This window comes from Camellia sinensis, chromosome 1 (assembly GCF_055761805.1).
Source record: "Camellia sinensis isolate YWXY chromosome 1, ASM5576180v1, whole genome shotgun sequence".
In the NCBI taxonomy this organism is placed as follows: domain Eukaryota; kingdom Viridiplantae; phylum Streptophyta; class Magnoliopsida; order Ericales; family Theaceae; genus Camellia; species Camellia sinensis.
Window position 1 is genome coordinate 78,656,262 of NC_138961.1, and position 16,620 is coordinate 78,672,881.

At 35.0% G+C, this 16,620-nt stretch overlaps 1 protein-coding gene across 1 annotated transcript; it reads right to left on the bottom strand.

The window, feature by feature from the left end:
- Positions 1-13,023: 13,023 nt before the first annotated feature.
- On the bottom strand, positions 13,024-13,884 carry LOC145803838 (uncharacterized). The gene has a single exon (XM_082897223.1). It carries the CDS (start codon positions 13,882-13,884, stop codon positions 13,024-13,026), a length of 861 nt encoding a protein of 286 aa, XP_082753349.1.
- Positions 13,885-16,620: the final 2,736 nt, after the last annotated feature.

Genomic DNA, 16,620 nt, shown 5'->3' on the forward strand with positions numbered 1-16,620 from the left:
AAGTCTTTACGCTTTAGCATACTTGCATGAGTGTGAGTGCTGCCATGATAGCATGCTTGCCATGAGGCTATGTGCTTACTTGATAAATTGTATGAATGTCTGTGGATGAAGGCTTTATTGCCTGAATTGGAACAACTCGATGATTGTGAGTTTTAAGCCCACTTTGCGAAGTGGCAAAACCATGTTTTAAAGCCCACTTGAGGGTGGTAAATATGCGCTTTAGCCCACCGTGAGGGTGGCATTTTCAAACCATTTTCCGAAACAAACATGAGTTGTTTTGTTCCAATTCTTGTGATTTAGTCTATACTTGTATAATGTGCGCATCACATAGTAAATTAGCTAATAACCGGACAAGAACACATGAGGTTTTTAAAACCATATATCGTGCTTAGTAGAGGCCGATCCTTCGATTGGGCGAGTGGGGGTGCTCATTTCAAGACCTTCCCCTCTCATACCCAAGTTCCCGAGCCGAGGCAACTTTGGTGATGACGGACACGTGGCCTTTGGCACGAGTCAGGGTTTCCTAAATTTTCCAAAAACAAAATATTTAGGTGGCGACTCTGTAATCTGGCAAAGTAGTCAATGTTTGGCATTTTTTTATTCAAATTGATTTTTCAAAACCAATTGCCAGATTTGGACTCTTTGGTGTTTATCAGTCTCATATTGTACTTTGTGAGATTAGATTCAGAACCGTGACAGGAGTCCGAACTGTTGGATGACCAATTCACGCCTTCTCCGAAATAGGGGGCGCGCAAAGAAAGTCGGGTCTACACTATGTAAGAAGCATTTTATATGTATCATCATCATGTTCGTTTGCGATGTTGCTATTTGGAAATTAAAATTTAGAATTGGGTATAAGTTTGGTAATTAGGGGAAAAGTAATTGGATTTCGTGGATTTGTTTTCAAATACTTGTTATTGTTTGACAAGTTTAAAACAAAAGGGTAATAAGAAGAAAGAAAAGTGAATGGTTTTGATTGTTGGATAAATTGAATGATTTTGAGAAAAATGCCTATGTAAGTATATCTTCATGTATAAACTGGCACATATGTATATGATATGACTTAAAGCATTCATGATCATAGCTATCTGTATGTCGTTATTGTTTGGGATCATGTTGGGATCCTTACTGGACTTTATATTCATCCCACGTTACTAATCATTCTTCATGCGAATGTCGAGAAGTGGTTTAAGATCAATGATCTTCTTTATCTGTTGGCCACGGGGCCTTTTATCTGTTGGCGGAATGTTGTTGTTCTAAAAGGATTGAACCCTTTCTCTTTTACGTAATGATGTAAATCTGCGGGTAATTTATTTAATTATGTCACATGTTTCATTTATTTTGTATGCGAATGAGAGAATCTTCTTTCACTTATCTTTATTAAGATATTGGAAATTATTTCAGTTGTCTCTAAAATTGTAACATAATAATGATTCAGTAATGTTATCTGAGTAAATAAAAGTGAAGTGTTACAGTAAAGATACTTGAACACAATGTATGAAACTTAACAAAGTCATATAGTGAATGCATGCGCATGCCATTTGTTAAAGCGTTACACATTCTCTTTTAAAGTAATGCAATGCCATAGATATATATATATATATATATATCAATACTTTTAAAATTAGAAAACAGGGTAGTGGATACAAAATACTGGGAATCTCTAGGTACGTGTCTGCTAGTAAGCTATACAAGCACTACCAAAGTCATTTTACCGGTATTAACCAAAATGATCAGCATCTAACCGCACGGGTTTCTAGACTTTCACCAAGGACACACAAGCCAACATAATAAAACCACAACCACACCCCCTAATCAAATTTACCAAGGTATACGCCTATTTTTCTTAGAATGATACATTTTCAATGTTTAAGTATGAAACAATGGTCAATACAAGATATATGTATGGTTAGTTTCAATTAACTTAATCTACATACAATTTCTACAAAAATCAAAACTATCCTCCACCGATATCTCAAAACAGATATCTCTATACAATTGATAAATTTCCAACAATAATTTATAAGTTTAAAATCTCAAAACGGAAGTGATAATACATATCCAACTCCACTCTCATCATCAACAGATACATTCATTTTATCTTTTCAAAACTTAACATCCTTCACTTTTTCTTCATAGGTCAATCACTAATGATTTCCAACAAAATCTCATTTTTCTTTCAAAAACACATTTAAGGGAGAAATTTCCAATATTTCCACACAACTCAACTATAATTTCATTCACACAACTTTCCTCAAGAACCCATTTGAAAACCCCTCTTTTACATTGCAAAAACCAAACCCTTAATCAAAACCCCAACTCAAAATCACAATACTCTACAAGAAACACATAACGAAGCTATAAATCATACAGAAAGGTTGAAGAAATCCCTACCTTAAGACTAGAAGAGTTGACAAACAAGACACAAGATTTGACGAAGCTAAAACTCGAGCTTTCTCCGATCAAAATGACCACCTCAATTGATTTGGTTGTATTTGAGTGTTTAGGTAAGCACTAGAGAAAGAGTGAAGAAATCAGGCTTTGGGATGTTTAAGAGAGAGAGAGAGAGAGAGAAAGCAAAAAGTGACTAAAAAATACCTTTCCTTAATCTGATATACGCACAGATCATTCGAGCAACCAAACCACCGCTCGAGCATTAGGCACAAGTAAGTGACACGGCTTGAGCAATCAAATCATGGGTCAAGCGCACGATGACTCCCTCTCAGAAGTTTTGCATACTGTAGAGACCACTCATGCGAAGATCACCCTACTCTTAGTAGTTTTGCAGACCTGCGAAAGTACTGAGAGAACTCAAAGACTGCTCGAGCTTAGGAAAGACCGCTCGAGCGAACCTAAAGAAAACAGACATGAGTTCAAAAGAAAAATGAACTACCAACCTGTTCACAACACAGCTAGCAACTCCAAACAATCAAATTTAACAACAACAAGACAAGAAGAAGTATAGACAATGATAAAGAGTATCGGATCCCAAATCCAAGAATATGAAAGGGTCGGGCCTAATCCAACCTATTATATTTTAAGTGCAAAGGAATGAAAAACCCCAATTATTCAAAAACCTTAGTTTTCAAATTTTGATTGAATAATGGGTTTGGACAAATTGACTCTTAAATCTTGAAATTTGGTGAATAATTTTGACAATGGTGTTGAGATTCGAGGTTTTTTAATTTTCTTGGATATATGTATTGAGTTTGGTAGATGTTGAGATTGTGAAAATTATGAGATTGGAGAAATTCTTTAGTTGTTGATATTATTAAATGTTGTTGTGAATTGAACAAACCTTAGGGAAATTGGATTTGAGAACTCATGCATCATGTGCGTTATGATTTTATCTTGTGACCTTACAATCTTGTGGATGTTTGGAAAATGTTGAAAGGGAGTAAATAGTGTATGAGTCAGGGTAGTTGAGTCGGATTTTGGAAAATGGTTATGTTTTGTGTTGGTACCCGTGCAGGGAGTTAAAGTGCCCAATTGTCCTGTCTTGAGCTTATTGTTGGACAAATATGGGACAATATTTTTGGATGTCCATTGGTCCTGCCATATTGTAGTCGGTAAAAGTGGAACAATTGATGATTTTGGGTGCCCATTCTCTGCCGCATTAATAGCCGGCATATGTGGCGTATTTTCTGTATATAGATATATGCATGTAAGTATGGTTTTGTGACTCTTACTTGGGACGTCATAGTATATTTACCACTCCATGGTTGCAAATGAGATTTTGAATGAAAATCATGCATTGGACATTTTTGGTTTTCAAAGAGAAAATATAGATTTTGTAACAAGTGCATGGCATGATTATATGCATCTCAATTATTTATATATCTGGTTAATAGTATTTCCTATTAGGCAATAGCTCATCCTAAACTAACAACATTTCAAGAAATGATGGTTTGATTCCGCCGAAGTGACTTGGCGATAGATGTATAGTTTGACTGTAGCATGAAGGCTCTCTGGATGTTATTTGTTGAAACTCCAAAGTTAATTTGTGGTTTTGGACTGAATGCCCATTTTTGTGTAATCAATGACTATCCTTGAAAATGTGTATGCCATTAGGGCACTTTACTTTTGTATTCTTTTACCCTCTGAATGATTATTATTTATGATTGTATGTTAATGAACAATGATATATATTTCACTTGTAATAGTACAATGATAAAGATATTATTTTGGGTAAAAGATTTGATCTTTAATGGTATTCATTGTAGTAGTTAGAAAATATTTAATGGATTTAATTATAAAATGGTTGAAAATTTTTGGGGCATTACAAGAGTTAACTAATAGAATTTTTTTTCTTATTTAAAATCAAAAAATTTAGTTTAGGGTTTAGAACTCTCACATCCATTCTCATTAGAAAATCTCATTTTACTTAATATATAACTAGTAACAAACCCGTGCTACACAGAGTGAAAATTTTGTATTTTTTAATTCATCATATATATTTGAACTCTAGAAAATAATTTCTATTAAAACAAAAATAGTTCAATAATTTTAAACTAACTATTAAAATTTAATTATTAGACTATTATATTTATTGATTATGTGAATTATCTATTAAGTTTCTTTGATATAGGGTCATTAACCGAATTAGGGTCTAACTGAGCTTAACTACATCGAAAGATTATGTGTTAACTCAACCCCAACACAAACATAATTGATTAATATAGTCATCCTAAACCCAACCCTAAAAGCTTTTTAAATGTCAAGTCTACTCAATTAATCCATTATACATGGACTATTATTATTATTATTATTATTATTATTATTATTATTATTATTATTATTATTATTATTTTGGGTGTCTTTGAGTGCTTTTAAATGAATTTGTCATTTTTAACAATAATTTTAATTTGCACCATTAGTAAAATTCAGTTGAAAATGACTTTTGCCCTTTAACAAATGTTTAGGCGCAAGCTCTAAAAAATACACACCCACATTTTTTTTTATTGTTCACTTATTTTAATAAATATTTTGAAAAATATATAAATAGGAAGAATATTAAAAATAAATTATTTCAAAAAATACTTTTTAGTTTGAAAAAAAAATTGATTAAAGAAAATTAAAATGAACCAAAATAATATTTTTGTAACAATTGCACTTAAAAGAATTAATGTTAAGATAATTAGTAATCTCATTACAAATGTATCTGTTAAATTCATATATGTGATTTATTTATTTATTTTATAAAGAAAGTATAACTAATTTCATTAATAAGTATAACTTAATTTGCCTACAGAAAAAAAAAAAAAAGAGAAAAAGAAAAAGAAAAGAGGAAGAAGAAGAAGAAAAAGAAGGTAGCAAAGTCATAATATTTTCAAACTCAAATATATTTTTTGAGTTTTTAATTTTTTATATTTTTTAATATTTAGTAATTTTTTACATGTTTCACTATTTTTTTTATTTAAATTTTAGATACACTTAGTCTAAATGTACATAAAATTCGAAAAAAAAAATACTAAAAATGAAAAAGTCAAATAAAAACAAAAAAAAATGACACATTTTTTTTGTAATTTTTTGTCTTTTGTCTTAATTTGTAGGTGTATTTCACTGAAATATGAAAAAAAAAAAAAGAAAAAGAAAAAAGAAGAGTTTATTGAAGCCAACAAAAAATAGGAAAACTAAAAAATAATTTTAAAAAATTAAGTAAAATAAATCTGGTAAATGTATTTTTAATAAAAATAATTATTAACAATTTTTGTTACATATGTCCTTTCTATGTAAGAATTAAAATATAATTTTGAAATTTTTTCTATATTAATCTTTCCATATCGTTTTTTTAAAATTATGTTACCATAATTGTAATATTATTTTATTTTTGTATTATTTTGCAAATAATTCTTAATTTTGAAAAGGAAACCCTGGACCAACAAAAGACAATTTGAAAATAAAATTAATTTTAAATTAATCCATTAACAATGAATTTACAAATTTCCTTTAATTATATTGCTTCCAAAGACTAATATGGAAAAAAATTCAAAATTGTATTTCAAATTCTGAAAAGATTAATATGGAAATATTAAGTGTACAATTTCCTTTTCAAAATTAAGAATTATTTGCAAATAATAAAAAAAAATTCAAATAATATTACATTGCAATTATGGCAGTACATTTTAAGAAAAAAATTATAATAACAATTACCACATTTAAAGTGACACTTTCAAAGAGTTTAAAATTTAAACTTTAATTTATATAAATCTAATTTTGGACAATCATTGCAAGACATAAAATGTAAATATATATATATATATATAATTATCTTAGAAAGTAAAAAGTAAAAACATTCATCTCTTAGTTTTTAATTTATTTAAAATAATTTTCCCTTATAAAATGTAGAGTTAATTACATAAAAGTCCTATTTGCAAATGTTATCTAAGATTTTTTGGAACCAATAAGTCTTATTTAGTAAAATTGATAATATTATTAATTTTTCCCAATTTTTAAAACAAAGAACATTATCAATTTCGCATAGTAATATTCCAGATAATTGTTTCACTAACTGATGAAAAAAACAGAGCATAAGATTAAGCGTTTTTGTCTTTCTATTTATTGGTTTGATTCAACTATCCAATAAAATCGAGAACATTATCAGTTTTTTCCAGTTTTAAAACTAAGAACATTATTAGTTTTTTCATTTTCAATTTTTTTTTTTCAGTTTTGCACATCAATGTTCCATTATCGTGCTCCTTTATAAACACAAAATTTTCAATTTTGCATAAAAAAATAATTCATTTTTTCAATTTTTTCAAAAAAAAAATATTAGTTTTTTTTTTCTTTTTTTGCACATAATTTTTTTTTTAATTTTTTAAATTTGAAAGTTGATATTTTAAATTTTTGAAAATCAAAATAAATGTCAAATTATCATGTTCGTTTATAATTAATCATAAATGATAAACAATTATTATTTGAAGGGCAATTCTAACTATTAAAATTTTAATGGGGTTTGAAGGTCCAAAAAATCTTAGTTAGGACATGGAGTATAAATTCATAAATTAAGACTTATATGTAAATGCCCCTAAAATATGTGTTACACCAAATATTTTGATACAAATTCTTAAACATATATATATATATATATATATATACATATAATTGAATAAATCACGCTGAATATGGACTATATTCAACACAGGGAAAATTAAGTTATTTTAAAAACCGTTTGGAAACTATGTAATCCTAATTATAAATAAATAAATAAAAAGTTTTTACTTATTAATTTTGCACAATTTTGTTTTATGTAAACTTAATCATGATTAATTTTTAAAACTTGTTAGAGGTTTTGTTTTGTTTTTGTTTTTTTTTTTTTTTTTTTTTTTTTTGCCTCTTATGTATAATTTGTTGCTAGCAAATAAATTTAAGGCATTTAAAAGTATCTATGAACGCGGTTATAATCTAAATAAAAAAGAAAAAGAAAAAGAGTAGCAACATGTTATAGTAAGAATTGTAGTATTTGTGTCCTTTAAACTAGTGGAGAGTGTATTTAATTCCTTTATTTTCGTTTTAGGAGTCTTTGGAGTTGTTGTATTTTGATTTTGGAGAATAACAATTCGATTTAAACTTGTTAAAATTGTTCGTTCACGCTTATTTACGTTGAAAAGTTCTTTGGAAACTTGAAAATTTTGTTTTGGGTTGACACTTGCCTTTCTAGGGGTCGACACCACTTTGTTGCCTTACTCTTAGTGCCTCTGCTGGTTTTTAGGGTCGACAACTGAGTTCCTAGGGTTGACCCTTCCTTTCTTGTTTTGTTCTGGGTTGCATTATGAAATAAAGGGTCGACACCACTGGTTCTAAGAGTCGACCCTTCTCCTCTGCGCACATTAGTGTCTCAGCTTTTCTTCTTAGAGGTGACACCTCTATCGGAAGGGTCGAACCCTGTGAGTAAATTTCTAGATTTTTGGTTCAGTTTTGGAGCTCTACGTTTGGGGGCTTGACTTATTATTTTCTTTGACTATAGGGCTATTATTCTACCACTATAACTAGGCTCCAAACACACTTTTTGTCACGCCCCAAAATTTGAGACCACAAGAGAAATATATAAAGTACAACTCAAACAAAAGAGATAACCACAATATTTTAATATACACATATAAGTAGAGTTATAACATAGATAATTGATTTGAGTTCCACTAGAGGTTTACAAAACACTATCAAACCAGAAGGTAAAAGGAGAGAGAAAACAAAAACAAACTGCTAGTCCAAATTTTTCAAGTGAACCACGGCTCTAAAACTTCATCTTGATTGTCTTCGGGATAACCTTCCCCGTCGTAAGCTGCTTTTTCACCTGGCATAACACGTCATGAGCTTAGAATGCTCAGTAAAAACACACACACCCCTATATCTTCTATCAATCAATCAACCATACACAAAATAAATCAGATAACATAACATACTTACGTTAAGGTTTTATGAATTAGTAGTTAGACTAAGCATCTAGAACCCCCAAAGAGATCCTTCTACCCAACCACAAGATTAAACACCGGACTACTCAAAACTCCCCCTTTTGTTGCTTTGTAGACCTTACCACCCATGCCCACCTCCCGGTTATTTACCGGTCAGCGACATCGATGGACCTCAAAAGGGACGGCCAAACAAGTGGGCTCGTTTACACCCCAAATCGTGCCTAGGGCTCACTTACACCCTGCACATACCATACCAAAGGGCTCGCTTACACCCTAAAACCACCGCATAGAGTCTGAATACGTCTGTGTCAACCTAGGGGCTCGCTCAAAACGCTTACACAAGACTTAACTCATTTGGCATTAATCCCATCATAATTCATGTCATGCATATGTATAAAATTTTTCTAAAACACTAAGATGAACGTCACCCATTGCCAGCCCCTTATTATTTCCCGTTTATTAGATCTTTTGCTAGGTAAGTTAGTCACATTCGGTAATTCGGTCATATAAATGAGTATGAGAAAAACATACGAGAAGAAATATAGTCCATGATGATCATTCATAAGTATAAGGCAAGAAAACAACATTAGAAATGCTTTGAAACACTTAGAAACAAATAACATAATAGAACACAATTTTCCAGCACTGTTCAGTTCTGCAGGGCTAACAAAAACGCTTTGGTAAAAATACTTCTAGACCAAATTAGGAGCTGAAATTGCACAGAAATAGTATTCAATCTGTCTTGTTTCAGGTCCAATTTTCAGAAGTTGCACAGCCCCTCCAAAAATTCATCTACAAACTATATTTGAAAACCTGTCCAGATTTGTCATCCTTTGGGAAAACTAGCTTTTCTCTCAATCTACTTGATGGTTTTCACTCAAATAAAATCTGTTAGAAAGAGGACTCAGAGTTCTAAATTTTGACAGGAGAAGCAACATGAGATGATTTTTCTAGAATTTTATAAAATTACTAAAAGTGGACTGTTTTTCAAAGATTCAGGACCAGATTTTTCAACAAATTATCCAAGCCCTAAAAACACACAATTAGGAGCTAATAAATTGTCACAAGCTCTAAACACATAAAATATCATACAATAAATTTAGATTTGAGAATTAGATAGATTTGATATTTATTTTAAATTAGAGAAGTTGTAGCAGTGCCTAATTTCACAAATTTGCAAGACAATGACACTATATCATACCCACACCTTCACACACACCAAAAAAAAAACCCTATTTACCATTAATTTGTAACACAAGAGGCATACTAGACAATAGAATGAGATGATGAAAGGATTGGAGAAAATAAGGGAGAGGTATGTTCTTACCTTCAGGAATTCCTTCTTTTTCTCTTCTTTTTTTTTTCTTCTTCTTACTTCTCTACTTCCCTTGAGCCAACTCTCCCTCTCTCACCCTCTCCTTGGGCTTTTGAAAAACGTGGGAGTGGATTTGGACAAGCCCTCAATTTGTAGAGTATAAGGTAGCTTAATGGCTAAGGGAACTAAATATCTAGATTTTTTTTTTATTTTTTATTTTTGGTTTGTTGTTATCCAATCAACTTTTCCACCAACATATTATATATATATATATATATATATATTTTAACTATGTATATATTCAAATAAACAATAGTATTCCATTCAAATAAATAATAAATGAAAGAGCAACAAAAACAAAAAAGAAAATCGAAATAAAAATAAAATGTGTGAATTAATTTAGAAATTATGAGGTAAAATAAATAAAACCAAGTTTTAGGATAGTTTCAATCATAAATTGGTGTTCTATGATTTAATTATGGTAACACACGGAGAAATTATTCTTTACTTGGGCCCTTACGCAGACTTTTACGAAACTAGGGCTAAAATGCTATTAACCTAAGGCTCAGGGTTTCAAGTGTAATTACAAAAAAATTAGGGTCTCTACAACCTATCCCCCTTAAATAAATTTTGTCCTCGAAATTAGATCATACCTTACGTCTTAAATAGTTGTGGATAATTTGCCCGCATCGCGTCTTCACGTTCCCAGGTGAACTCTTCAATACCATGGTGACGCCAGAGTATCTTAAGAAGATGAACTGTCTTCCCTCACAAAGGTAGCGTCTTCATTGAGTTGGATTTCTTCCCAGTTGATGATGTGAGAAGGGTGCATTATATACTTCCGCAGCATGGATACATGGAAAACATCATGTACTCCAGCCAACTGTGGAGGTAAAGCCAACTTGTACGCAACCTCTCTGATTTTCTGAAGTATCTCAAAGGGTCCAATATATCGAGGTGATAATTTTCCTTTCTTTCCAAAACGAATGATCCCTCGGCGGGGCTGAATTTTCAAGAAAACATAATCACCGGCAGCGAAGGTTAGTGGTCTTCTCCTTTTATCTGCATAACTCTTCTGACGATCTTGAGCTGCCACTAATCTTTGTCGAATAAGTTTCACCTTTTCTGTAGTTTCTTGCACGATCTCTGGGCCCAATAGACTCACTTCTCCAACTTCAGTCCAACAAACTGGTGATCTGCAAGGCCGACTGTACAGTGCTTCGAATGGAGCCATGCCAATGCTAGCCTGGAAACTATTGTTGTATGTGAACTCTACCAACGGTAGGTGTCGCTCCCAATTCCCCTTGAAATCCATCACACAAGCTCTTAACATGTCTTCCAAAGTCTGAATGGTACGTTCCGACTGTTCGCCAGTTTGAGGATGAAATGCGGTACTGAAACATAATTCGATCCCTAACGCTTCTTGTAAGCTTCCCCAGAATCGAGAGGTGAAACGCGGGTCCCGGTCGGACACAATTGATACAGGAATTCCGTGTAATTGGACAATTTCTTTAATGTAGAGATGACTCAGCGATGTCAAAGTGTCGGAGATTTTACATGGCAAAAAGTGCGTAGTTTTCGTCAAATGATCAACTATAACCCATATAGCATCATGTCCTTTAGATGACCTAGGTAGTCCAGTGACAAAGTCCATTGTCACATGCTCCCATTTCCATTATAATATCGGCAAGGGCTGAAGCATCCCTCCAGGTTGCTGGTGTTCTGCCTTTACTTGCTGACACGTAAGGCATCTGGTTACGAATTGAGCCACATCTTTCTTTATTCCGTTCCACAAATATTGGCGTTTTAAGTCTTGGTACATTTTCGTCCCTCCTGGGTGCACTGCGAACACTGAATGGTGGAACTCCTTCAGAACTTTTTCTCTAAGTGACTCATCTTGTGGTACAAACACTCTACCCTGATGTCTCAAACTTCTATCTAAATGAATCGTCCAATCAGGTATAGGATCATCGGATGCTATTTGCGCTTTTATGAACGCCACCTCCTGATCATACCTCTGTGACTTTATTACCTCGTTCAGTAATTTGGGTGTAGCGATTTGAACACCAAGGTATACCTTCTCATCCTGAGCTTTCATCTGTACTCTAAACTCATTAAGTGTTCTGACCATGTTCCATTCCTTGAGTGCCAAGCTAGCAATAATTCCCCGGTTCTTGCGACTCAAGGCATCCACCACCACGTTAGCTTTGCCAGGATGATAGGATAGAGTAAAATGGTAATCTTCGAGGTATTCTATCCATCGTCTTTGTCTCATGTTCAAGTCCTTCTACGTGAATAAATACTTCAAGCTCTTATGGTCCGTGAAAATCTCAAATTGTTCACCATACAAATAATGACGCCACTGCTTTAACGCAAAAACCATTGCTGCCAACTCTAGATCGTGTGTCAGATAATTCTTTTCATGTGGTTTCAGTTGCCTAGAGCCGTAAGCCACCACCTTCCCTTTTTGCATTAGCACACAGCCTAGCCCATCCTTGGACGTGTCGCAATATACTTTATATCCTATGTCTCGCTCCGGAATGATGAGTATTGGGGCACTAGTTAATCTCCTCTTGAGTTGTTGAAAGGATTGTTCACATGCTTCGTTCCAATCGTATTTTACCCCTTTTGTGTTAGACGAGTCATCGGCTTATCTAGTTTAGAAAAGTCTTGAATAAACCGTCGGTAATAGCCGGCCAACCCTAAGAAACTACGAACTTCAAATACTGAGGTTGGATACTTCCAATCTAATACTGCTTCTACTTTGGCTGGGTCTATAGCGATTCCATGCTCCGACACGACGTGTCCCAAAAATGTGACTTCCTTCAACCAGAACTTGCATTTACTTGCTTTTGCGTACAGCTGGTTGTCTCTTAAAACCTGGAGAACTACTCTCAAGTGTTGCTCGTGTTCTGCTTCCGACGGTGAATAGACTAGAATATCATCGATAAACACCACCACGAACTGGTCCAAGTACGGAATAAAAATCTTATTCATCAAGCTCATAAACACGGCTGGTGCATTGGTTAATCCAAAGGGCATTACCATAAATTCGTAATGGCCATATCGGGTTCGGAAAGCAGTTTTTGGTATGTCATCATCAGCGACCCACAATTGATGATAGCCAGATCTAAGATCAATCTTTGAATAACACTTCAAACCTCGAAGCTGGTCGAAAAGGTCATCAATCCGTGGAAGTGGATATCAGTTCTTGATCGTCACCCGATTGATTTGCCGATAATCTATGCACAATCTTAGTGTTTCGTCCTTTTTCTTTGCAAATAGAACTGGTGCGCCCTACGGTGAGGTACTTGGTCGGATAAATCCCTTTTCCAGTAATTCTTGCAGTTGCGTCTTCAACTCCCGAAGTTCGGCAGGAGCCATACGGTAGGGTGTCAGGGATATTGGTGTAGTACCTGCTTGTAACTCGATACTAAAATCTACTTCACGATGTGACGGTAATCCTGGCAATTCCTCAGGAAAAACATCAGCGTATTCACAAACTACACGCGGAAGATTTAATTCCGATTGAGCTTCTTCGTTAATGATCAAACTTGCTAACCATCCAGCAAATTGTCGATCCCACTGCATTTTACGATTTGTCGTGCTCTGGGAATCCTCTCTATCCCCCTTAAATTGGAAACACGTTCCACTAGGTGTGCAAACCGTTACCCTCCTGTGGTAGCAATCAATCACTGCTCGGTGGGCAGATAACCAATCCATTCCCAAGATTATGTCAAAATTGGACATGTTCATGACCCGAAGATCACAACTCAAGTATAACCCTGACACTTCTAATTCACACCCTCGACAGATTAATCCTACCCTAATACTTCCTCCCAAGGGTGATGCAACACGTAAAGTAGTTTCTAAAGGTTCACATTTAAGACCTAATGATTTAATGCATGATGTTGATATAAAAGAATGCGATGCACCAGAATCGAATAGAACGTGAACCCAAGAATTATAGAGTACAATGTTACCTCTAATTACTGATGGATCTTCATTATCTTCCTCTTGGAGAGCAAAAACTCTACCTGTGGCTTTTTGATTACCGGTTGGTCCAACCTTTTGGTTTCCTCCTGACTTGTTCATCCATGGCCTTTGCCCGCCAATAACTTGAGCATTCGCGCTTGAACCCCCTGTTTGATTTCCCATCCTAGAAAGTTGGGGACATTCCGACTTCTTGTGCCCTATCTGATGACAATGAAAGCATTGGATTTGTGTAATAGGCGTGGTTTGTAAACTTCCTTTCTGGCTTTGCTGTTGCGACGATCTGGTATATGGTGTTCGTACCACATTCCTTCGGTCATTTCTTCTTGGCCCTGCAAAGGACTGGCCCCCTTTCTTTGTTTTCATCATCCAAATCCTTTTTGAGTCTGTCCACTCTCTTTTTGCATCCAATGTCGTATCCACCGCATCAGCAAATGTAGCGCAAGGGTAACATTTTACCTCTAATAATAGGGTCTAAACCCCACTCAAATTTTCGTGCTTTCTCTCCCTCATCTGCGACATATCGGGCTGCGTATCGAGCCAGCTCTTCAAACTTGGCTGCATACTGAGTCACTTACATCTCACCCTGTTTTAAAGTTTGAAATTGCCAAATTCGCTCTTGTCTAACTGTGTTTGGGAAATATTTTCTTAGAAACAATTCTTTGAATTGAGCCCAAGTCATGCTTGTCATGTCCCGAGAATTTTTCATCAAGGACCACCAATGATCCGCTTCTCCTTCTAGCTGATAACTTGCCAGGGCGATCTTGTCTGTATGTACAATAATACCCATGGTTTCCAACATCTTTTCTATTTAACGAATCTAGCTCTCAGCGACTCTCGGGTCAGGCTCACTTGTGAACATTGGCGGTCTTTGCTTCCTGAACTCAAATAACAAATATATCTGCTCATTTGGTTGCGTTCTTCTAAGCCTTCCTAACTTTTCAAGAATCTGGTTTCCGACTGGTCTTGGCAACTCCTCAACAGGTATGGGTCTACCGCGATTAACGCCTTGATTGCGAGCTGGACATCCTCATCGGTGTCTGACTTGATCGTTTGCTTCCACATTGTCCGCCATTTGCCAAGTTTGTGGGTAATATAAGCTTAGGGTTGTTGTGAAGGCGAAGAGGTGTTCAATAAATAGACTAATTTAATGTGGTCCGAGGTGTAATTAATTAATTAATTTATTTTTATTTTTTTTCCTAAATGGATGATGCAATTAAACCAAGCAGAATAAAATAAAATAACATACAATACACTAGAATAACCAACTAGATATTTTATATATACGTATATAACTTCTTCTTACAAAAGGTTACACTATCTAGGTTAGCGTGTAGCGTGTATACACCAAAACAAAACACGCTTCAACCACACAAAACACTATTTACAAAGGTACACAAAAAGGTTCGTCTCACGACTACTACAACCCTAAGTCAAATGATTCCTCTGGGTCTTCTTCGGGATCTTCTTCAGGATCTTCCTCAGGATCCTCTGGTGGTAAAGGAGCATATGTTGGGGAGGCTGGAAACTGCTGAGCCGGTGTAGGGGAGTACTCTGATGACACCTCTATAGGGAATGCAGGGGAAGCTCCGGGAAGTACTGAGACAAAAGGAACCTCTAAGTCAGGATGATGAGAGCCACAACTCTCGAGTCCAACGCGACGCATCACTGGACGCGGATCCTCAGCCAATACCTCTTGCCTAAGCTCAACAAAAGTTTGTCCATTCTGCTCTATCTGTAGAGTGAACCTAAGCTCCCGGTATTTGCACTGGAGGCGTCGTCGTACCAACGCTCGTCTTGCTTGCGTGGTGTAGTATGAAAAATCCTCCTCTGTTTTCCGAATAGCTTTCTTTATCACGCGCTCCGCTCCCAATTGACATCGTCGGTTAAGTCTTTATGGACTAACAACTACTGCCCGTCTATTCTAGAAACGAAAAACTCCCCAGTCATTAACGCTTTCTGACGTAGAATCCATTCTACGGTATGTAAACAAATTTTTTTAGTGCACCTTTAATATGTTATAGTATAATGTTAACAGAATATAGTAATGTGAAAGGCAAGGATATTTAAAATCACAAGTCAACACGCGTGGGTTAAGGGTTGAACCTAGGGCTCTGATATCAATTTGTCACGCCCCAAAATTTGAGACCACAAGAGAAATATATAAAGTACAACTCAAACAAAAGAGATAACCACAACATTTTAATATACACATATAAGTAGAGTTATAACATAGATAACTGATTTGAGTTCCACTAGAGGTTTACAAAACACTATCAAACCAAAAGGTAAAAGGAGAGAGAAAACAAAAACAAACTACTAGTCCAAATTTTTCAAGTGAACCACGGCTCTAAAACTTCATCTTGATTGTCTTCGGGATAACCTTCCCCGTCGTAAGCTGCTTTTTCACCTGGCATAACACGCCATGAGCTTGGAATGCCTAGTAAAAACACACACACCCCTATATCTTCTATCAATCAATCAACCATACACAAAACAAATCAGGTAACATAACATACTTACGTTAAGGTTTTATGAATTAGTAGTTAGACTAGGCATCTAGAACCCCCCAAAGAGATCCTTCTACCTAACCACAAGATTAAACACCGAACTACTTAGAACTCCCCCTTTTGCTGCTTTGCATACCTTACCACACATGCCCACCTCTCGGTTATTTACCGGTCAGCGACATCGATGGACCTCAAAAGGGACGGCCAAACAAGTGGGCTCGCTTACACCCCAAATCGTGCCTAGGGCTCACTTACACCCTGCACATACCATACTAAAGGGCTCGCTTACACCCTGAAACCACCGCATAGAGTCTGAATACATCCGTGTCAACCTAGGGGCTCGCTCAAAACGCTTACAAAAGACTTAACTCATTTGGTATTAATCCCATCA